The sequence below is a fragment of the Ammospiza nelsoni genome, chromosome 23 (assembly GCF_027579445.1).
Source record: "Ammospiza nelsoni isolate bAmmNel1 chromosome 23, bAmmNel1.pri, whole genome shotgun sequence".
Classification (NCBI taxonomy): domain Eukaryota; kingdom Metazoa; phylum Chordata; class Aves; order Passeriformes; family Passerellidae; genus Ammospiza; species Ammospiza nelsoni.
In genome coordinates, this window is record NC_080655.1 from 3,481,421 (window position 1) to 3,505,252 (window position 23,832).

Sequence of the window (23,832 nt, forward strand, 5' to 3'; positions counted from 1 at the left end):
AAGGGGCTGATCTGCTCCCTGTGGGGAGAAAACATCCCCGAGAAGTTTTGGGGTCTGTTTGGTACCAAGGGGTGATTGAGCTCTTCAGATTGGGCTGGGGACCGAGAGCAGCATTAAGAACCCAAGGTGGTGCTGATAAACCTGAGGAGGCTCTGGGGACAACCAGGGAAGAGCAGGAGTGGAGACATTCAGAAGGAAGGGGCTGAGCTGCTCCAGACATGGGATGTGCAAGAAAGTGACGTTCCTTGGTGGGAAAATCATCTCTTAGAAGTTTTGGGGTCTGTTTCACCAAGGGGTGATTGAGCTCTTCAGATTGAGTTGGAGGCTGAAAGCAGTGTTAGAATCCAGGGCTGTTCATGGAAAATCCCCTGGTGGGGATGTCCAGAGGGAGAGGGATGCAGGAGGAGCATCCCCACACTGCTGGGGTTGGGAAGAGGAGAGGGACAGACCCAAACCTGCTCAGGCCTGAGGCTGGAACGGGCGTGGGACACTGATGTGCCATCCCTGGCAGTGTCCAAGGCCGGGCTGGACAAGGTCTGGAGCAACCTGGGACAGGGAATGGCGTGAGATGATTCCCAAAGTCCCTCCAACCCAAACCAGTTTGGGATTCTGGGATTTCGTCTCTGTAAATCCAGGGAGTGCTGGATCCGTGCTGGGCAGGGGGAATTGCAGCGGGGCTGGAGCCCAAACCCCACACAGGCACGGGCAGCTCTTCCAGCGTGATCCTGGCAAGAGCCAAAGCGGGAAAGGCAAAGCCGCGCCCGGGCCGGCTCCGTGCCCCGAGGGTTTTCTTCCTTTAAGGGTTTTATTGCCTTAATCTCATCTGCGGTTAAGGCGATTCTGACGCCCAGTGGGAGGAGGCACCGGAGCTGGGATGGAGCTGGGATGGAGCTGGGATGGAACCAACCCCAAAAAGCAGGAGTTGTGGGGTAGAAATTCAGATCAGGATGCTGCCAACCCCAAAGAACAGCAACTATGGGGTGGGAATTGGGGTCAGGATTCTGCCAACCCCAAAAAGTAGCAGCTGTGGGGTAGAAATCGGGGTCAGGATTCTACCAACCCCAAAGAGCAGCAGTTGTGGGGTGAAAATTCAGGTCAGGATTCTGCCAGCCCCAAAAAGCAGCAGTTGTGGGGTGGAAATTCGGATCAGAATGCTGCGAACCCCAAAAAGGAGCAGCTGTGGGGTAGAAACTTGCATCAGGACATTGCCAACCCCAAAGAGCAGCAGCTGTGGGGTGGAAATTCAGGTCAGGATGCTGCCAACCCCAAAGAGCAGCAGCCTTGGGGCTGGGGGCCCATCCTGGTGCTGTCCATCCCCCTGAACCTGCTGTCCCCTTTCCCTGCAGGGCTCTGCCGTCCCTGGCAGCTCGAGGGAAGATGAACAAGATGAAAAACTTCAAGAGGAGATTTTCGCTGTCGGTGCCGCGCACGGAGACCATCGAGGAGTCCCTGACGGAGTTCACGGAGCAGTTCAACCAGCTCAACAACCAGAGGAACGAAGGTGAGGAGCCCTGGGCTGGGTGAGAGCCTCCCCAGGCACCCTCGGGGTTTGTGGAAGTGTCTGCCCCTCGTTCTGTGTGAGCAACACCTCGGCGTTAAAGCTGCACAGAGATTTGTCCTTCACCAGGAAAGGCGGATGGGAGGGACAGGAATTTGCACAAAATGGGGAGCTGTGGTTAAGGTGGAGGGTGGGAACGTGTGGGATCTCCCCAGAAGAGGGGGGTGACCCCTGTGGGGGATTCAGCTGATGTTCCCAAAGCCAAAGGGGCTGTTCTGTCCTGGGGGCTCGCTGGAGCAGCCTTTGCTACACCCTGTGCGTTGGTTTTGAGCATGCAGGGACATGAGGGGTTAAATCCAAACCTGGGCACAGCCCCTGTGCCAACACAACCCCCAGAACGGGCTGGGGCACATCTCAGGGAGATGAGGGGTTAAATCCAAACTGGGCACAGCCCCTGTGCCAACACAGCCCCCAGGCAGGCTGGGGCACATCTCAGGGAGATGAGGGGTTAAATCGCAGCCTGGGCACAGGTGCAGGCTGGGGCAGGCTCAGGGCAGGCTGGGGATGCTGCAGGCGCTGGGAGCAGCCCAGCCTGGGCAGCCATGCTTGGGCAGAGCTGGGCAGAGCCAGGCAGAGCTGGGCAGAGCCAGGCAGAGCTGGGCTGGGCTTTGCCCTGTCCCATATGGATACAGGATCCCAAACTGGGGAATTTATAGGATTTATGGGATTGTGCTTGTCCTCAGCCCTCAGCTCCTTCCCTGACAGGAATTTCTCAGAGAGCTGGGGCAGAGCCTGAGGAACTGGGCAGAGCCTGGGGAGCCAGGCTGGTCCTGGGGAGCTGGGCAGAGCTGGGCTGGGCTCAGGGAGCTGGGCAAAGCCTGGCAGAGCTTGGGGAGCCAGGGTGAGCTTGGGGAGCTGGGCAGAGGCAGGCTGGGCTCAGGGAGCTGGGCAGAGCCTGGCAGAGCTGGGCAGAGCTTGGGGAGCTGGGCAGAGCCAGGCTGGGCTCAGGGAGCTGGGCAGAGCCAGGCTGGGCTCAGAGAGCTGGGCAGAGCCTGGCAGAGCTGGGCAGAGCTTGGGGAGCTGGGCAGAGCCAGGCTGGGCTCAGGGAGCTGGGCAGAGCCAGGCTGGGCTCACACCAGGTAAATCCCAGCCACCCCACGCTGCCTCCTGCCAGCTGTGCCACAGCCCGGCCCTCCCCGTGCCCCCAGCTCCCTTTCAGGCTCTGTTTGCCCTCTCTGAAGGGGCTGAGCCCTGATGTCAGTGCCTGGCGCCAGCAGGGAGGGCCCGGCCGTGCCAGCCTGGCTGCCCAGGGTGCTGGAGCTCGCTCGGGGCTGCAGCTTTTCCCTTCCTGGCAGGGCCCCTGGGGCTGTCCCTGGGCTCTCTGTGTCCCCATGAGCCAGAGCCCACCCTGGTGACAGCCAGGGCCAGCTCAGGTGCTCCTGGCTCCGGGGACAGGGGCAGATCCCAGCAGGGACCAACACCTGGGCTCTCCTTTCCTCAGGGAATTGCCTGGAGTTTGGTTTGCCCTCTTTTCCCCTCCAGCCTCAGAAATCCCTGGCTGCAAATCCCAAACCCTGGTGGCTGTGAGTGCCAGAATCACAAAATCAGGGAAGATTTGGCTTGGAAGGGACCCCAAAACTTCTCCCGTTCCTCTCCCACCACCCCAGGCTGCTCTGGCTCCTGTGGGGGGACAGGCAGGGGACAAAGCCACCCCATCTGCTGAGAAGTCCCCAGCTCCCCATCCCCTCGTTCTCACCACCTCACCCTCACAGATGCTGATAAAAGGAGGAAAAACAGGTTTGGGTTTTGTTTTTCTTTTTCCAGGCTGGAAAATCAAACAGCTTTCCAGCCTGGACACATCCTGTCCCCAGCAATGTCACCTTGGTGCAACCTGAGTCAGGTTTTACAGAGGGATCAGGGCTGGGTGGGTTTGATAAGAGCTGGGGGCATCCAGCAGCACCCCCCAAACACCCCCAGCCTGCTCTGCCCTCCTAAAATTCAGTTTTTGGGCTGGAAAGGGACAAACCAGAGCCAGCTCTGACCTCAGGAGCACCAGGCCCTGAGGAAATGATGATGAGGGGGAGGAAGGAGGGTGAAGAAACCAAGCCTGGAGAGGAGGCAAAGAAATTCAAAGTTCAAATTCACACTCAGAAAAAAAATTCAAAGTTCTGATTCACACTCAGCAAAGGAATTCAAAGTTCAAATTCACACTCAGAAAAGGAATTCAGGGTTCCAAGGCAGGCAGGCAGAGGAGGGTCCTGGCCCCTTTCCTTGTGAGATCAAAGCTTGTTTGGGCAGCGGAGGAGTTGAAATGTATAAATGTATTTATAAAAAGGGCTGCCTGTGTCTGCTCCCCTTCCTTTGATACGGCAGCAGCCTCGTTCCTTCCCTGTCAGGGAATTCTGCTCGCCCACAGCTGCACCCTGCCAGGTCCTGCAGGGTCCTGCAAGCCCACAGCTTCACCCTGAGCTCCCTGCAGGGTCCTGCAAGGCCACAGCTTCACCCTGAGCTCCCTGCAAGGTCCTGCAAGGCCACAGCTTCACACCAAGGTCCTGCAAGGCCACAGCTTCACCCTGAGCTCCCTGAAGGGTCCTGCAAGCCCACAGCTTCACACCAAGGTCCTGCAAGGCCACAGCTTCACACCAAGGTCCTGCAAGCCCACAGCTTCACACCAAGGTCCTGCAAGCCCACAGCTTCACCCTGAGCTCCCTGCAGGGTCCTGCAAGCCCACAGCTTGTTTGGAAATACAAATCTGTCATTCCTCTCACACTGGAAGTGTCCAGCTTGTGGATTCACCTCTGATTTTACATCAAATATGACAAAGAGTTTGACCCACTGCTCTCAGAGCTGCTGGTTTGCAGGCTGCACCTTTTACCCAGCTTTGTTTTTGTTCCACCTGTGGCAACCAGCACAAATTCACCCAAAATGTCATTTCCAGCAGGTTCTCAGCCTCCATTCAGCCAGACCTTAAATATCCTTTGCTTTCCTTGATTAAAATCTGCTTGGCAAACGAGGAAGTTCAGAAAGATTCGGTCCACTTGAATGCATCCACATTATTCTCATACCTGTGGTTAACTCAGGGGACGTTTCCTGATTGTTGCTGTGAAAGCAGATGGAGGGAAATGGGCAGGGAGCAGAGGATGGGCAGGGTTTTACAAAGCCCTGGCACCGTTTCAGCCCCTCTGAAGCACCGGGGGAGGCGTGGGCTGGGCACCCAGCGCTGCCCTCCCTGTGCCCATGGCACAAACCCACGGCCCTTGCCAGGTCACTGCCCTGCCAGCTCCGATCCGTCAGCCCAGCAAACCGCAGCCAGGGCCCAGCCCTGCCCAGCAGCCCTGAAAATCCAGCCCTGCCTCCCTCCCTGGGCAGCCATGAGATCATCCCCGCAGCAGGGATTGTCCCTGAGCCCGGGGACAGGGACAGGGCAGGGACAGGGCAGGGACAGGGACAGGGCATGGACAGGGACAGGGAAGGGGCTGGGGCAGGGACAGGGGCAGGGACAGGGACAGGGACAGGGAAGGGAAGGGACAGGGACAGGGACAGGGCAGGGACAGGGGCAGGGACAGGGACAGGGACAGGGACAGGGGCAGGGAAGGGACAGGGACAGGGCATGGACAGGGACAGACACAGACACAGGGACAGGGACAGGGACAGGGGCAGGGAAGGGACAGGGACAGGGACAGGACAGGGACAGGGACAGGGCAGGGACAGGGACAGGGACAGACACAGGGACAGGGACAGGGACAGGGACAGGGACAGGGCAGGGACAGGGACAGGGACAGGGACAGACACAGGGACAGGGACAGGGACAGGGCTCAGCCTGGGGCACCCCCAGGGAAATTTCACTGCTCTGGGGAAGAAAAACCCCTGTGGGGGTGTTCACAGGGATGCCAGGACAGGGAAGAGATGGGAATCTTGACTCCATGTTGAAGGCTGATATTATATTATATTATATTATATTATATTATATTATATTATATTATATTGTATTGTATTGTATTGTATTGTATTGTATTGTATCGTATCGTATCGTATCGTATCATACTATATCATACTATATTATACCATATCATATCAATCATATCATATCATATCTATCATATCATATCATATCATATCATATCATATCATATCATATCATTATTCTAAAAAAAGAAAGGCCCAAATAAGGGGTACTAAAAGCGATTTCAGCATTTATTTATTTATTTTATTTATTTACAAAAAGTGATTTCAGCATTTATTTCTTTATTTTATTTACTTAAAGTGATTTCAGCATTTATTCTAATAAAAAGGAAGGCCCAAAGCAAGGGGTGCTAAAAGGGGCAGAGCACTTTTTAGTGATTTACATTTGGGATTTTCTGTCACACCCTTGGTGGCAGGCAGGGTGTGCTCTGGCAATGCTGAGGGTGGCAGAGCACTGGGGTAGATTTGGGATTTCTGTCACACCCCTGTGGTGTGCTCTGGCAATGCTGAGGGTGGTGATGCCCCAGGAATCCGGAGCAAAACTCAGAATTCCCTCTGGCCACAGAGAGGGAAGAAGAGATTCCCCAGAGCATCCCTGTCCCGCCCTCGCTCCTTGGTGCTCCTGCCGCCCCTCCAGCAGCTCAGTCTTGTGAAACACGCCACTCACTTGTTTTTTCAAATTTTAAAAGTTTAATAGCAATGAAATGGTTATAAAAATAGTAATGCAATTAGAGTAATAACAATTTGGACAAATTGAATTAGGACAATACGAGACAATAAATACAAAGAGTTATGGATGCCTGGGTACCTTTTTCTGGGCAGCACGAGCCCAAAAAAGGACCCACGTTAACAGAGGATTAACCCTTAACAGCAACAGCCTGTGGCATATTCATACACCTCATCCATGATGCACAAATTCCACTCAAACACAGGATTCTGTCTGGGCAGTGTCAGCTTCTTCCTCTGAATCCTGACAGCGCCTTTGAGGTGGGAAGAAGTTCATTTCTCCTGATAATGGAGCAATAAATTCTCTTTCTCTGAAAGATTCAGGTGTGCTGTGGCTGCTATCTCACTGCCAGTCCTTTCTTTTAAAAAAGTCTCCTACATAGCAAACTTTCTATTTTAACATTTTTAAAACCTAAAACTATATTTAACACACTACTGAAGAGAATTGATACAGCATCACTTTCTAACACAACACATATAATACTCATTTGAATATTTGCAAAAAAAAAAAAATAGATGCGTTTTTCACACTCTGCTTTCCTCTCGTCCCCAGACCTGGCCCAGGGTCACCTGCAGCTGGCACAGCTGGGCAGGGAGGTGGCAGCTGATGGCAGCCCCGTGTCCCCAACCGAGGGACAGGGCCGGTCCCCGGTGGGCGCCGTGCGCTACCGCAACCACGGCCAGCGCCGCTGCTCCATGGAGGCAAGTGCTGGGGACAGGGGGACAGGGGACAGGGGGACAGGGGGACAGCTGGGTCAGTGCTGGGGACAGGGGGACAGGGGACAGGGGACAGGGGGACAGGGGGACATGGGGACAGCTGGGTCAGTGCTGGGGACAGGGGGACAGGGGACAGCTGGGTCAGTGCTGGGGACAGGGGGACAGGGGGACAGGGGGACAGCTGGGTGAGTGCTGGGGACAGGGGGACAGCTGGGTCAGTGCTGGGGACAGGGGGACAGGGGGACAGCTGGGTGAGTGCTGGGGACAGGGGGACAGGGGACAGGGGGACAGCTGGATCGGTGCTGGGGTCAGGGGGACAGGGGACAGGGGACAGGGGACAGGGGGACAGGGGGACAGCTGGGTGAGTGCTGGGGACAGGGGGACAGGGGACAGCTGGGTCAGTGCTGGGGTCAGGGGGACAGGGGACAGCTGGGTCAGTGCTGGGGACAGGGGGACAGGGGGACAGCTGGGTCAGTGCTGGGGACAGGGGGACAGGGGACAGCTGGGTCAGTGCTGGGGACAGGGGGACAGGGGACAGCTGGGTCAGTGCTGGGGTCAGGGGGACAGGGGACAGCTGGGTCAGTGCTGGGGACAGGGGGACAGCTGGGTGAGTGTTGGGGACATGGGGACACAGGGACATGGGGACAGCTGGGTCAGTGCTGGGGACAGGGGGACAGGGGGACAGTTGGGTCAGTGCTGGGGACAGGGGGACAGGGGACAGGGGGACAGCTGGGTCGGTGCTGGGGACAGGGGGACAGCTGGGTGAGTGTTGGGGACATGGGGACACAGGGACATGGGGACAGGTGGGTGAGTGCTGGGGACATGGGGACACAGGGACATGGGGACAGCTGGGTGTCACCTCCCTGTGGGCTGGGTGCCCTCTGGGATGTGGCAGTGTCACACACCAGCCCTGGCATCCTCTGCTGTGACTGCCACCGTGTGCCACCACCCCCTTCCCTTGAGTGGCGCTGCCATGTGGGATTTTTGGGGTTCCCCGTGGCAGGAAGGAATGATGAATGTGACTCCATGTTCTTAGAGGGCTAATTTATTATTTTATTATATTTATAATATATATTATTTATAACATTATGATATTTATAATATAGACATTATATATTATGTTATATTATGTTATATTATGTTATATTGTATTATGTTACCTTATATTATATTACATTACATTATATTACATTATATTATATTATATTACATTACATTACATTACATTATATTATATTATATTATATTATATTATATTATATTATATTATATTATATTATATTATATTATATTATATTATATTATATTATATTATATTATATTATATTATATTATATTATTATATTATACTCTACTATATTATACTATACTATATTATATTTACATCACATTATATTACATTAATTCTATTCTATTCTATTCTATGAAATTATAAGAAATTCTATGAAATTATAAGAAATTCTATACTAGACCTGTACTGAACTATAGACAAGTGATACTTCAGAAGTCCAGAAAAAAATGAATAATAAAAACCCATGACTGACCAGAGTCCAACACAGCTGGCTTTGATTGGTCATTAATTAAAACCAATTCACATGAAACCAATCAAACAATCACCTGTGGGATAAACAATCTCCAACCACATTCCAAAGCAGCCAAACACAGCAGAAGCAAATCAGGTAATTATTGTTTTCCTTTTCCTCTGAGCCTTCTCAGCTTCCCAGGAGAAGAATCCTGGGCTAAGAGGATTTTCCAGAAAATGTGACGGTGACGCTGCCACGTCAGTGGCAGAGCGCTTCCCCTTGGGATTCCTCGTGTCACCTCCCTGTCCCCTCCTGCAGGACGTCAGCCGGCGCCTCTCGCTGCCCATGGACATCCGGCTGCCGCCCGAGTTCCTGCAGAAGCTGCAGATGGAGAGCCTGGAGCTGCCCAAGCCCCTGAGCAGGATGTCCCGCCGCGCCTCCCTCGTGAGTGACCCCGAGCAGAGGTGTCCCCCTGTCCTGCCGTGCCAGCTCCCCCGGCTGTCACCGAGGTCCCCTCACATCCCTGCCCGCTCCCAGCCCTTCCTGCACAGCGCCGGCAGCACCAGGAGGAGCTGAGAGAGCTGGGAGAGGGTTTGGAGAAATCTGGGAAGGGTTTGGAGAGTCCTGAGAGAACCAGGGAAGGGTTTGGAGAGTCCTGAGGGAGTTGGGGAAGAGTCTGGAGAATCCTGGAAAGGGTTTGGAGAAATACTGAGGGAGCTGGGAAAGGGAATGGAGAGTCCTGAGGGAACCAGGGAAGGGTTGGGAGAGTCCTGAGAGAGGATTTGGAGGAGCTGGGAAGGGTTTGGAGAATCCTGAGGGAGGATTTGGAGGAGTTGAGGGAGCTGGGGAAAGGGTTTGGAGAAGCTGGGAAGGGTTTGGAGAAACCTGAGGGAGCTGGGAAGGGTTTGGAGAAATCTGGGAAGGGTTTGGAGAGTCCTGAGGGAGCTGGGGAAGGGTTTGGAGAGCCCTGAGGGAGCTGGGAAGGGTTTGGAGAGTCCTGAGGGAGCTGGGCAGGGGCTCAGCCTGGAGCAAAGGAGGCTCAGGGGGAATTTCTGGCTCTGCACAACTCCTGCCAGGAGGGCACAGCCGGGGGGGATTTGGGATCTTATCCCAGGGAACAGGGACAGGAGGAGAGGGAATGGCCTCAGGCTGGGCTGGGGAGGCTCAGGTTGGACATGAGCAGGAATTTCCTCATGGAAAGGGCTGGAAGGGGCTGCCCAGGGGGGTTTGGAGCGCCCATCCCTGGAGGTGGCACTGAGTGCTCAGGGTGGGGATCGGGCACAGCCTGGACTCGATGATCCCACAGGGATTTTCCAGCCTCACTAATTCCATGATTCCACGATTCTCCCTTCCCCACCTGCCCCTGCTGGGCCATTCCCCCCTCCCTTCCTCCCTCCCCTGTGCACACCTGGCTGCCCTCTCAGCCTGGCTCCCTCCCAAAGCAGGAGAGGGAAACCCTCCTGCAGCTCAGCCCAAATGCAAATGGGGATAAATAATGAATCAGCCTTGGCTCCAGTGCTGGCATTTCCCTTCCTTTGCTGCTGCAGCACCAGAAATAGGAACAAAAACTCTGTGCACAACAAACCAGGAGCAAAAATCTCCCTGTGCAGACACCAGAGGTGCCCAGAGGTGCCCACGTACCACAGCCAGGCCTCAGGAGGCATTTTTGGGACACGGGGTGCCCCTTCAGGAGGAAGAGGAGGGACGGAGAGCTGGAATTCACCTGCCTGTGCTGTCTGAGCAATAAAACAAAGCCATGGCTATGTGTCATTAATATTCACGAGCCCCTCATGAATAAGGAATGTGGCTCTGGGGGTTGTTCCAGCACCTTCACTCCCCTGCTCAGGACAAGGCATTTCCCGGGATACACGGAGGGTTTGGGCAGCAGATGGAGTAAAAATCCCAATTTGTTTCTTTCGTCTTTCAATGTCTAATTTCATTTATCAGCAAACCTAAAGTTTATTTGTAAAATCAAATATCTTTTTCCATGCACCAATCAGTGGAATCCTTCCCATTTGGGCAGCAAATGGAGTAAAAATCCCAAAAATTGTCACTGCCCAGTGTCCCTGGAAACCCTTCTGGAGGTGAAGCCATCCCTGGATGAGGTTCCCTCCTCCCCAGTGATGTTTTCCTTTCTCTCTCACAGTCAGACATTGGCTTTGGGAAGCTGGAAACCTACGTTAAACTGGACAAACTGGGAGAGGTGAGTAATCTGTGACACCCCTGGAAGGAATTCAATGAAATTCAAAGGGCAAAAATCTTCAATATCCAGAAATTTCCAGAGCAAGTTTTTCTTGTGGAGCTCAGACCTGGTGCTGCCACCTCGAATGGTCCTTCCTCCAAATGTTTTGGACACGCCAGTGCTGTGCCACGCTGGTGTTAGGAAAATTAATCCACAAACATCAGAGATTTATGGCCAAAAAGGAGACACAGAGGAATCTTGACTTTATTTGAATAAAGGGAGAGGCCATGGGGCATTTCCCTGGGATCTCCCAAATTTTTGGAGGATGCAGCCTCCTTTTTATCCCAATTTCCAGCCACATTTCCCTTCTCTCTTTCCCCATTTCTGAGGTATTTGAGAGGTTCAGACTTCCCAAAACACCTGATACCAATGATTCCCCTCTAATCCTCTATATTCCCTATATTCCCTAACCCTCTAATTCCCCTATAACCCTCCCTTTTCATTTTTAATTCTTATGGAATTTAGGGGTTTTCCCCATTGTTTCTTTCACCTTTCAATATCCAATTTCATTTATCAGCAAAGCTAAACTTTATTTGTAAAATCAAATACCTTTTACCATTCATCAAGCAGTGGAATCCTTCCCATTGTTTATCTCTCAGTGCTGGTTTTATCTACCCACAGCTTGTTTGGAAATACAAATCTGTCATTCCTCTCACACTGGAAGTGTCCAGGTTGTGGATTCACCTCTGATTTTACATCAAATATGACAAAGAGTTTGACCCACTGCTCTCAGAGCTGCTGGTTTGCAGGCTGCACCTTTTACCCAGCTTTGTTTTTGTTCCACCTGTGGCAACCAGCACAAATTCACCCAAAATGTCATTTCCAGCAGGTTCTCATCCTCCATTCAGCCAGACCTTTGCTTTCCTTGATTAAAATTTGCTTGGCAAACGAGGAAGTTCAAAAATATTTGGTCCAGTTGAATGAATACATGTTATTTTCATACAGGGGACGTTTCCTGATTGTTGCTGTGACAGCAGATGGAGGGGAATGGGCAGGGAGCAGAGGAGGGGTTTTGCAAAATTGAATTAATCCTTGTTTGTAAAGACAAACCCAGCATTCCTCGCACTGGGAAATGTCCCTGTGACGCTGTTCACAGGGGTCTCAGGATGAGGGAAGAGACGAGGATCTGGCTCCGTGTTTCAGAAGGCTGATTTATTATTTTATTATATATTACATTAAAACTGTACTAAAATAATAGAAGAAAAGGTTTCATCAGAAGGCTGGCTAAGAATGGAAAGGAATGATAACAAAGGTTTGTGTCTTGGACAGAGAGTCTGAGCTAGCAGGGCTGTGATTTGCCATTAATTAGAAACAATTTTATGAGACCAATCACAGATGCACCTGTTGCATTCCACAGCAGCGCGTAATTAATGTTTACACATTGTTCCTGAGGCCTCTCAGCTTCTCAGGAAGAGAAAAACCCTAAGGAAGGGATTTTTCATGACAAGCTGTCTGCGCCATGTCCCCAGGGCACCTACGCCACGGTGTTCAAGGGCCGCAGCAAGCTGACAGAGAACCTGGTGGCGCTGAAGGAAATCCGCCTGGAGCACGAGGAGGGCGCTCCCTGCACGGCCATCCGGGAAGGTGAGGCTGGGAAGGGCTTTCCTTGGGCTCCCAGAGGGATTTGGGGTGGCTGTGACCCCGCTCAGCCCCGCTGTCCCCGCAGTGTCGCTGCTCAAGAACCTCAAGCACGCCAACATCGTCACCCTGCACGACATCATCCACACCGAGCGCTGCCTCACGCTCGTCTTCGAGTACCTGGTGGGTCTGGGGGCTCCTCTGGGGGCTGGGCGGGCGAGGGAAGGACAGACTGACGCGTCCCTCCCCCCGCAGGACAACGACCTCAAGCAGTACCTGGAGAACTGCGGGAACCTGATGAGCGTGCACAACGTGAAGGTGAGGGGCGTGCGGGGCCCTCTTCCCTGCTCCTCGTCCTGGCCGGGGCGGTTTGGGGCTGGGAGAGGCTGGAGATCCCTTCACCCTTCAGTTCCTGCTCCCTTTGCCCTTTCTGAGGCTGGAGATCCCTTCGGTTCCTGCTCCTTTTCCCCTTTCTGGGGCTGGAGATCCCTTCGGTTCCTGCTCCTTTTCCCCTTTCTGGGGCTGGAGATCCTCTTGCTCTCCAGTTTCTGCTCCCTTTGCCCTGAGGCTGGAGATCCCCTCACCCTCCAGTTCTTGCTCCATTTCGCCTTTCTGAGGCTGGATATCCCTTCAGTTCCCGCTCCCTTTGCCCATTTTGAGGCTGAAGATTCCTTCACCCTTCAGTCCTTGCTCCCTTTTCCCCTTTCTGAGGCTGAAGAACCCCTCACCCTTCAGTTCTTGCTCCCTTTGTCCTTTCTGAGCCTGGAGATCACTCCACCCTCCAGTTCTTGCTCCTTTTGCCTTTTCTGAGTCTGAAGATCCCCTCACCCTTGAGTCTTTGCTCCTTTTCCCCTTTCTGAGGCTGGAGATCCCTCCAGTTCTTGCTCCTTTTGCCCTTTTTCTGAGGCTCCCCCAGCGTTTCCACCCTAAATGAAATCGCTGCACATTCACATTTCACTCGTCCCATCCCGTGACCCTTTCCCAGAACTCAGTTCCGAGGGGTCTTTCCTGCCCACGACATCCAAATTCCTCAAGGCAGGTTGAGTTTTAGTCCTAAATGCACCTTCCTCCTCCTCCTCCTCCTCCTCCTCCTCCTCCTCTGTGGTGGTGCTTGTGGGTCCCCAGGACGAGGGAAGAGATGAGAATCTTGACTCCATGTTTCAGAAGGCTGATTTCTTATTTTATGATAGATATTATATTGCATTATATTATATTATATTACATTACATTACATTACATTACATTATATTATATTATATTGCATTATATTGCATTATATTATATTATATTATGAAAGTGACATATTAAAACTATACTAAAGAAAAGAGAAAGGAGACATCAGAAGGCTGGAAAAGGAAGGAATGACAGTAAAATCTTGTGACTGCTCAGAGTCCCAACACAGCTGACTATGATTGGCCATTAATTAAAAAAATAATCACACGAGACCAATCACAGATGCACCTGTTGCATTCCACAGCAGCAGATAACCATTGTTCACATTTCATTTCTGAGGCCTCTCAGGAGAAGAATCCTAATGAAAGGATTTTTTTTGTAAAATATCTCTGTGACATTTCTCCTCCTCCCCGCAGATCTTCATGTTCCAGCTGCTCCGTGGCCTGGCTTATTGCCACGGCAGGAAAATCCTGCACCGAGACCTCAAACCCCAGAACCTGCTCATCAACGAGCGGGGGGAGCTCAAGCTGGCTGATTTTGGTAGGTGAAGCCCCCCAGGGACGGTGCAGGATTGGGATAAAAAGGGGGAGCAGCTCCTCGATGTGTGTCCCTGCCGCCCTCAGGGTTAGCCAGGGCCAAGTCTGTCCCCACCAAAACCTACTCCAACGAGGTGGTGACGCTGTGGTACCGGCCCCCCGATGTCCTGCTGGGCTCCACCGAGTACTCCACGCCCATCGACATGTGGTGAGCACCCACCGAGCTGCCCCGCGGCTCGCCAGGAGGGGTCGGGCCTTTCCATCCTCATCCTCACCGCGTTGGCTACAACAGGGGTGGGGGGGCTCTCCCGGGGATGTTTTCACTGTCCCCAGGGCTCTCCCAGAGCTGTTTTACCTGTCTCCTGAGGCTTTTTACACCAGAGGGTTTGGGGCTCTCCCCGAGCAGATTTTCCCTGCCCCAAGGGCTCTCCCAGAACAGTTTCCCTGTCCCCAGGCTGTCCCATTGCAGATTTCCGTGTCCCATTGCAGATTTCCCTGTCCCCATGTCCCCAGGGCTCTCCCAGAACAGTTTCCCTGTCCCCAGGGCTCTCCCAGTGCAGATTTCCCTGTCCCCTGGTTCTGTTGACAGCAGAGCTTTGGGGGCTTTTCCAAATCTGTTTCCCCTGTCCCCTGAGGCTTTTTACACCAGAGGGTTTGGGGCTCTTCCAGAGCAATTTTCCCTGTCCCCGGAGCTCTCCCAGTGCAGATTTCCCTGTCCCCAGAGCAGTTTTTCCTGTCCCCATGTCCTCAGGCTCTCCCAGAGCAGTTTCCCCATCCCCAGGGCTCTCCCAGTGCAGATTTCCCTGTCCCCATGTCCTTGGGGCTCTCCCAGAACAGTTTCCCTGTCCCCATGTCCCCAGGGCTCTCCCAGTGCTCTTCTCCCTGTCCCCAAAGCTCTCCCAGTGCAGTTTTCCCTGTCCCCATGTCCCCATAACTCTCCCAGAACAGTTTCCCTGTCCTTGGGGCTCTCCCAGTGCAGACTTTCCTGTCCCCAGTGCAGATTTCGCTGTCCCCATGTCCCCAGGCTCTCCCAGTGCAGATTTCCCTGTCCCCACGTCACCATAACTCTCCCAGAAGTTTCCATGTCTTTGGGACTCTCCCAGTGCAGTTTTCCCTGTCCTCATGTCCCCAGGCTCTCCCAGTGCAGATTTCGCTGTCCCCATGTCCCCAGGCTCTCCCAGTGCAGATTTCGCTGTCCCCACGTCACCATAACTCTCCCAGAAGTTTCCATGTCTTTGGGACTCTCCCAGTGCAGATTTCCCTGTCCCCATCGCAGTTTCCCCGTCCCCTGGGACTCGGGGTCGCTCCGTGCCATCCCCACCCCGCTGGGAGCGGTTCCTCCTCCCGGAGCCGATCCCACTCCACCCGCGGGGTTTGTCCCCCGTGACCCCGGGGTTTGTCCCCCGTGACCCCGGCTGTCCCCTGCCCTGCAGGGGTGTCGGCTGCATCCACTACGAGATGGTGACGGGCCGGCCGATGTTCCCGGGCTCCACGGTGAAGGAGGAGCTGCACCTCATCTTCCGCCTGCTGGGTGAGCGCCGGGCCCGCTCCCCGCGCGGGGGCACTGCCGGCCCGGGAACGGGAACGGGAGCGGGAACCGCACCGGGAACGGGAACGGGAATGGGAATGGGAACGGGAGCGGGAACCGCACTGGGAACGGGAATGGGAACGGGAACGGGAGCGGGAACCGCACTGGGAATGGGAACGGGAACGGGAGCGAGCGCCGAGCCCGCTCCCCGCGCGGGGGCACTGCCGGCCCGGGAACGGGAGCAGGAACCGCACCGGGAACGGGAACGGGAGCAGGAATGGGAACCGGAACGGGAACGGGAACCGCACCGGGAACGGGAACGGGAGCGCCGTGCGCTGAGCCCGCTCCCCGCGCGGGGGCACTGGCGGCCCGGGAACGGGAATGGGAGCGGGAACAGGAATAGGAACGGGAGCAGGAACCGCACTGGGAACCGCACTGGGAACGGGAATGGGAACGAGAACGGGAGCGAGCGCCGAGCCCGCTCTCCGCGCGGGGGCACTGCCGGCCCGGGAACGGGAGCAGGAACCGCACCGGGAGCGGGAATGGGAATGGGAGCGGGAACCGCACCGGGAGCGGGAGCGGGAATAGGAGCGGAACGGGAATGGAAACAGGAGCGGGAACGGGAACAGGAATGGGGATGGGGATGGAGATGGGAACGGGAACAGGGATGGGAACGGGAACCGCACCGGGAGCGGGAGCAGAACGGGGTAGGGCGGGGTGGGATGATGGGATAATGGGATGGGATGGGATCCATGGGAAGGAGGGAACAGGGATGAGGTGGACAGGAATGAACTGGGATGGGATGGGATGGGATGGGATGGGATGGGATGGGATGGGATGGGATGGGATGGGATGGGATGGGGTAGGAAGGAAGCAAAAGGGAAGGAATGGACTGGGATGGGTTGGGATGGGATGGAATGGGATAATAGGATGGGATAATGGGATGGGATAGACAGGAATGAACAGGGATGGGGTGGGAAGAAGGGAACAGGGATAGGATGGGGTGCAGAGGAATGAGCAGGGATGAAGTGGGATGCGGTAGGAAGGAGGGAAAAGGGGTGGGGTGGAATGGGATCAACAGGGATAAGGTGGGATGCAACAGGAAGGAGGGAATAGGGGTGGGATGAGGTGGACAGGAACAAACAGGGATGGGAGGGGGTGGGATGGGAAGAAGAGAACAGGGATGGGGTGGGATGAGGTGGGACGGAGGGAAAAGGAATGGGGTGGAGTGGGATGAGATGGGCAGGAATGGAAAGGGGTGGGATGGGATGGGAAGGGGTGAGATGAAACAGGAATGGGCTGACATGGGCACACATGGCTGGGGTGGGCAGGGGTCAGCTGGCATGGACAGGGGTGGGCAGGGGTCAGCTGGCACGGACAGAAGCTGCCTGCAGCCCCTCCAGGTTGGCACAGGTGTAAGGATGAGCAGCTCCCTGCTGGCACTGCCACCCCCTGGGCACATCAGCGCCCTCTCCGGGGACAGCCCCACACTCCTGGATGTTCCATCCCACCCAGAGCCCATGGAGGTCCCCCTGTCCCCCACAGGAACCCCCACAGAGGACACCTGGCCTGGGATAACGTCCAACGAGGAGTTCAAGGCTTACAACTTCAGCCAGTACCGAGCCCAGCCCCTGATCAATCACGCCCCAAGGTACCCCGGGGGCAGGACAGAGAAAACTGGGGGCGTTCGAGGGGTGGAAGGGGCAGCCCAGGCTCCTTTCGAGGCTGCAGTGCCACTCGTGCCTCCTCCCTGTGGTCGTTGCAGCCTCCTGGGTGCAGCCCTGGGGCAGTTTTGGTTTTGTTTCCCCTCTCTCCCAGGCTGGACTCGGAAGGCGTCGACCTGCTGACAAATCTGCTGCTGGTGGGTGCTGGGAAAGGGGAAAAAAGGGGAAAAAAGGGGAAAGGGGAAAAGGGAAGGGAAGGGGCACCTGGAGCAGGGCAGTGCCACGGGGCGGGCGGGTGGCACTGCTGGGATGGGCAGGGGGGCCCAGAAGTGTGACAGAAATGTGGAGAGGTGTATAAATGTAGGTGTATAAATGCAGAGAGGAAATGTGCGGTGGAAATGTGCAGGGGTGCCCAGATGTGTGAGGTGAATGTAAACAGGTGCCCAGATGTGTGATATAAATTCGCAGGGGTGCCCAGATGTGTGAGGCGAATGTACAGGGGTGCCCAGATGTGTGATATAAATTTGCAGGGGTGCCCAGGAGTGTGAGGCGAATGTAAACAGGTGCCCAGATGTGTGATATAAATTCGCAGGGGTGCCCAGTTGTGTGAGGCGAATGTACAGGGGTGCCCAGATGTGTGATATAAATTTGCAGGGGGGCCCAGATGTGTGAGGTGAATGTAAACAGGTGGCCAGATGTGTGATATAAATTTGCAGGGGTGCCCAGATGTGTGAGGCGAATGTAAACAGGTGCCCAGATGTGTGATATAAATTTGCAGGGGGGCCCAGATGTGTGAGGTGAATGTAAACAGGTGCCCAGATGTGTGATATAAATTTGCAGGGGTGCCCAGGTGTGTGATAATAATGTTGAGAGGTGCCCAGATGTGTGAGTTGAACGTACAAGGTACAAGGGTGCCCAGATGTGTGGTGTAAATGTAGAGAGGTGCCCAGATCGATGGTGTAAAGGTACAGGGGTGCCCAGATGTGTGGTGTGGATGTAGAGAGGTGCCCAGATGTGTGGTGTGGGTGTAGAGAGGTGCCCAGATGTGCGCCGTGACTGAGTGTTTCTGTTTTTCTCTGGGGCCTTGTGCAGTACAGGGCCAAGGGCCGGATCTCAGCCGAGGCCGCGCTGCAGCACCCCTACTTCAGGAGCCTGGGGGAGCGCGTGCACCTCCTGCCTGACAGTGAGTGCCCCAAAAATGGGGAAAAATGGGGAAAAATGGGGAAAAAGGGTAAAACAGGGGCTGCAGGCACCTCCTGCCTGACAGTGAGTCACCCCAAAAATGGGGAAAAATGGGTAAAAAGGATAAAACAGGTGCTGCAGGCACCTCCTGCCTGACAGTGAGTGCCCCAAAATGGGGAAAAATGGGGAAAAATGGGGAAAAATGGGGAAAACAGGGGCTGCAGGCACCTCCTGCCTGACAGTGAGTCACCCCAAAATGGGGAAAAATGGGGAAAAATGGGTAAAAAGAGTAAAACAGGGGCTACAGGCACCTCCTGCCTGACAGTGAGTCACCCCAAAAATGAGGAAAAATGAGGAAAAATGGGGAAAAATGGGGAAAAAGGGTAAAACAGGGGCTGCAGGCACCTCCTGCCTGACAGTGAGTCACCCCAAAATGGGGAAAAATGGGGAAAAATGGGGAAAAATGGGGAAAAATGGGGAAAAATGGGGGAAAATGGGGAAAAATGGGGAAAAATGGGTAAAAATTGGTAAAACGGGTAAAACAGGGGCTGCAGGCACCTCCTGCCTGACAGTGAGTCACCCAAAAATGAGGAAAAATGGGTAAAAATGGGGAAAAATGGGGAAAAAGGGTAAAACAGGGGCTGCAGGCACCTCCCTGATCTCTCAGCGGTGCCTCTGCAGCGCAAATAATAATAATAGTAATAATAGTAATAATAATAATAATAATAATAATAATAATAATAATAATAATAATAATAATAATAATAATAATTTTAGCAATTATAAGAACCATAAATACTAATAATGCTAATAATACTACTATTACTATGACTAATAATAATAAAAATAAACACTACTACTAATAGTATTATAATTGAAATAATAAGACCCATAAATACTACTATTAATAATTAAAATTATTATAATAATAGTAATAATAATACTCATAAATGCTGCTGCTATTAATAATATTATAATAATAAGACCCATAAATAATAATAATGCTAATAATACTATATTATTGCTACTACCACTAATTTAAAAAATAATACACACTAATAATAATAATAATATTATAATTATAATAAGAACCATAAATAACACTACTACTAATAAAATAAAATAAATTTTAAAATAATAATAAAAATAATAATAATAAATACTAATAATAATACCCACAAATGCTACTAATAATAATAATAATAATAAAATATAATAATAATAACAATGAATACTAAAAATGCTACTGCTAATAATACTAATTAATAATAATAAACACGACTACTAATAACAATATTATAACAAAAATAACAAAAATACTAATAATAATAATAAAAAATAAAATTAAATATAATTATGATGATAATAATAGTAATAATAATAATAGCTGCTACTACTACCAATAACAAATATTATAATAATAATAAGAACCTTAAATACTAATAATGCTAATAATACTTTATTATTGCTACTACTAATAATAAGTAATAATAATAAACACTGCTACTAATAATAATATTATAATTATAATAAGAACCATAAATACTACTACTAATAAAAATTAAAATAATAATAGTAATAATAATAATACTCATAAATGCTACTACTATTAATAATATTATAATAAGAACCATAATTACTAATAATGCTAATAATATTAATATTACTACTAATAAATTAATAAAAATAATAAACACTAATATAATAATAATAATAATAATAATAATAATAATAATAATAATAATAATAATAATAATAATAATAATAATATAATTAATAAATAATAATAAATAATAAAAACACTAATTCTGCTAATGGTACTACTAATAACAATATCCATGAATGCTGCTGCTGCTACTACTACTACTAATAATAATAATAATTACTAATAATGCTAGCAATAATAATAATAATGGACAGCACTACTACTAATATAATAACAACAACCATAAATACTACTACTAATAATAATTAAAAATTAATGATAATAATAATAATATAGTAACCACAAATGCTACTTCTACTGCAACAATAAAAATAAAAATAAAAATAAAATAAAAATAAAATTTAAATTAAAAAAATTTAAAATAAAATTTAAAAAATTAAAATTAAAATAAATAAAATTAAAATTAAAAATAAAAATAAAAATTAAAAATAAAATTAAAAATAAAAATAAAAATTAAAAATAAAAATAAAAATAAAAATTAAAAATAAAATTAAAAATAAAAATAAAAATAAAATTAAAAATAAAATAAAAAATAAAATAAAAAATAAAATAAAAATAAAAATAAAAGTAATTTGTGTGGGACGGGACGGGCTGGGCAGTGCCAGCAGCTGCCCGTGGCAGTGCCCGCTGTGCCAGCCCTGACCGTGTGTCTGTGCCCTCCCTGCCCAGCTGCCTCCATCTTCTCCCTGAAGGAGATCCAGCTGCAGAAGGACCCCGGGCACCGCGGCTCGGCCTTCCAGCACTCGGGTATGGCTGGGCAGGGCATGGGCAGGGCATGGGCATGGGATGGGCATGGGATGGGCAGGGCATGGGCAGGGCATGGGCACGGCATGGGCACGGCATGGGCAGGGGATGGGCAGGGGATGGGCAGGGCATGGGCAGGGGATGGGCATGGGATGGGCAGGGCATGGGCAGGGCATGGGCACGGCATGGGCACGGCATGGGCAGGGCATGGGCATGGGATGGGCAGGGCATGGGCAGGGCATGGGCATGGCATGGGCAGGGGATGGGCATGGGATGGGCAGGGCATGGGCATGGGATGGGCAGGGGATGGGCAGGGCATGGGCAGGGCATGGGATAGGCATGGCATGGGCATGGGATGGGCATGGCATGGGCAGGGCATGGGCATGGCATGGGCATGGCATGGGCAGGGCATGGGCAGGGCATGGGCAGGGGATGGGCAGGGGATGGGCAGGGCATGGGCACGGCATGGGCACGGCATGGGCAGGGGATGGGCAGGGGATGGGCAGGGGATGGGCAGGGCATGGGCATGGGATGGGCAGGGGATGGGCAGGGCATGGGCAGGGCATGGGCAGGGGATGGGCAAGGCATGGGCAGGGGATGGGCAGGGCATGGGCATGGCATGGGATGGGCAGGGCATGGGCAGGGGATGGGCAGGGGATGGGCAGGGCATGGGCAGGGCATGGGATGGGCATGGGCAGGGCATGGGCACGGCATGGGCAGGGCATGGGCATGGCATGGGCAGGGCATGGGCATGGGATGGGCAGGGGATGGGCAGGGCATGGGCATGGGATGGGCAGGGCATGGGCATGGGATGGGCAGGGCATGGGCAGGGCATGGGCAGGGGATGGGCAGGGCATGGGCATGGGATGGGCAGGGGATGGGCATGGGCAGGGCTGGCACCTCCGCCCGCTGCTGTCAGGCTGGGGCAGCAAATTCCCAATCCCGCTCCTTGTCACCTCACCCATCCACCAACCACCCCTGGTGGCACATCTGGGCATCCTGGGGCACGCACAGCTGGCAATGCCCACGCTCAGAATCCCCTCCCCAGCACCCCCTGATCCCCTCTCTGTGTCCCCCCTCTGTGTCCCTGCCCAAAAATCACCCCTGGGCATCTTTGCTGGCACATCTGGGCATCCTGGGGCACAGCTGGCAATGCCCGGGCTGGGAATGCCCTCCCCGGAGTGGGGATTTGTGGGGTTTTGTGGTTCAGGATGGGGATTGGGGGGTTTGGGGAGGGCTCAGGGTGGGGGTTTGGGGGCTCAGGGTGGGGATTTGTGGGGTTTGGGGGGCTCAGGGTGGGGTTTGGGGGGCTCAGGGTGGGGATTTGTGGGGTTTGGGAGCTCAGGGTGGGGATTTGTGGGATTTGTGGGCCTCAGGGTGGGGATTTGGGGGCTCAGGGTGGGGATTTGTGGGGTTTGTGGGGTTTGGGGGCTCAGAGTGGAGATTTGTGGGGTTTGGGGGCTCAGGATGGGGATTTGTGGGGTTTGGGGGGCTCAGGATGGGGATTTGGGGGCTCAGGGTGGGGATTTGTGGGGTTTGCCTCAGGCAGAAGTTACTGGAAATGCACCTTAGCTCGGACAAGCTGCCCTGCACCCCCTGATTTTTCGGGGACACCGCATTAGGACTGCTGGGCACGGCCTGGCCTGGCACTGGGAGCACCTGGGGCACACCTGGGGCACACCTGGGCACACCTGGGCACACCTGAGCCCCCTGTCCGTGTGCCCTCCCCAGCCCGCGGCAAGAACAGGAGGCAGAGCATCTTCTGAACTGGGATTTGGCGTCGCCCCGGCTGCCGTGGAGACGGAAACGCTGGGAAAGGAGCGGCTCCAACCCTGCCCTGGGCACAATTCCCGGCTCCAGCAGGACCCCAAAACCCCCGGGAGCAGCTCCCAAACCCCCAAAACCCCCGGGAGCAGCTCCCAAACCCCCAAAACCCCCGGGAGCAGCTCCCAAACCCCCGGGAGCAGCTCCCAAACCCCCAAAACCCTCGGGAGCAGCTCCCAAACCCTCAGGAGCAGCTCCCAAACCCCCAAAACCCCCGGGAGCAGCTCCCAAATCCTCGGGAGCAGCTCCCAAACCCCCAAAACCCCCGGGAGCAGCTCCCAAACCCCCAAAACCCCCGGGAGCAGCTCCCAAACCCCCAAAACCCCCGGGAGCAGCTCCCAAATCCTCGGGAGCAGCTCCCAAAGCCCCCTGCACGCACCTGGGGCATTGTCCCCCCCTTTGTTTGGGGGTGTCCCCACTGAGAGCAGCCCCAGGGAGGAGATGCCAACGCCTGCCATGACCTGGGAGGGGTTTGGGGTGGCGATTTGTGGGGTTTGGGGGGATCAGAGTGGGGATTTATGGGATTTGAGGGGCTCAAAGTGGGGATTTGGGGGCTCTGGGTAAGGATTTGGGAGCTCAGAGTGGGGATTTGTGGGGTTTGGGGACTCAGAATGAGGATTTGCGAGATTTGGAGGCTCAGGATGGGGATTTTTGGCGTTTGGGGGGCTCAGAGTGCGGATTTGTGAGGTTTGAGGGGTCAGAGTTGGGATTAGGAGGCTCAGAGTGGGGGTTTGAGGGGTTTGGGGGCTCAGGGTTGGGATTTGTGGGGTTTGGGTACTCAGGGTGAGGATTTGTGGGGTTTTCAGGCTCAAGATGGGGATTTATGGGGTTTGAGGGGCTCAGAGAGGGGATTTGTGGAATTTGTTCCTGCTCCCAGACTGGGATGTCCCTGCTCTCAAACTGGGATATCCTTGCTCCCAAACTGGGATATCCTTGTTCCCAAACTGGGATAACTCTGCTCCCAAACTGGGATAACTCTGCTCTCAAACTGGGATGTCCCTGCTCCCAAACTGGGATGTTCCTGCTCCCAAACTGGGACGTTCCTGTGCCCAAACTGGGATATCCTTGTTCCCAAACTGGGATAACTCTGCTCCCAAACTGGGATATCCTTGTGCCCAAACTGGGATGTCCCTGCTCCCAAACTGGGATGTCCTTGTTCCCAAACTGGGATGTTCCTGTGCCCAAACTGGGACCAGGACTGGCACCTG

General features: G+C 52.8%; 1 protein-coding gene across 1 annotated transcript in view; it reads left to right on the top strand.

The window, feature by feature from the left end:
• Positions 1-22,566, top strand: part of CDK18 (cyclin dependent kinase 18) — a 42,638-nt gene extending 20,072 nt beyond the window's left edge. Inside the window, exons 2-16 of the mRNA XM_059487862.1 lie at positions 1,347-1,501; positions 6,741-6,889; positions 8,746-8,871; positions 10,574-10,630; positions 12,139-12,253; positions 12,336-12,430; positions 12,503-12,565; positions 13,837-13,960; positions 14,044-14,164; positions 15,390-15,487; positions 17,030-17,135; positions 17,303-17,345; positions 18,241-18,331; positions 20,726-20,803; positions 22,532-22,566. Coding sequence (XP_059343845.1) covers positions 1,378-1,501; positions 6,741-6,889; positions 8,746-8,871; positions 10,574-10,630; positions 12,139-12,253; positions 12,336-12,430; positions 12,503-12,565; positions 13,837-13,960; positions 14,044-14,164; positions 15,390-15,487; positions 17,030-17,135; positions 17,303-17,345; positions 18,241-18,331; positions 20,726-20,803; positions 22,532-22,566 — 1,425 coding nt within the window. The 5' untranslated portion in view covers positions 1,347-1,377. The remainder of the gene's footprint in view (positions 1-1,346; positions 1,502-6,740; positions 6,890-8,745; positions 8,872-10,573; positions 10,631-12,138; positions 12,254-12,335; positions 12,431-12,502; positions 12,566-13,836; positions 13,961-14,043; positions 14,165-15,389; positions 15,488-17,029; positions 17,136-17,302; positions 17,346-18,240; positions 18,332-20,725; positions 20,804-22,531) is intronic.
• Positions 22,567-23,832: the final 1,266 nt, after the last annotated feature.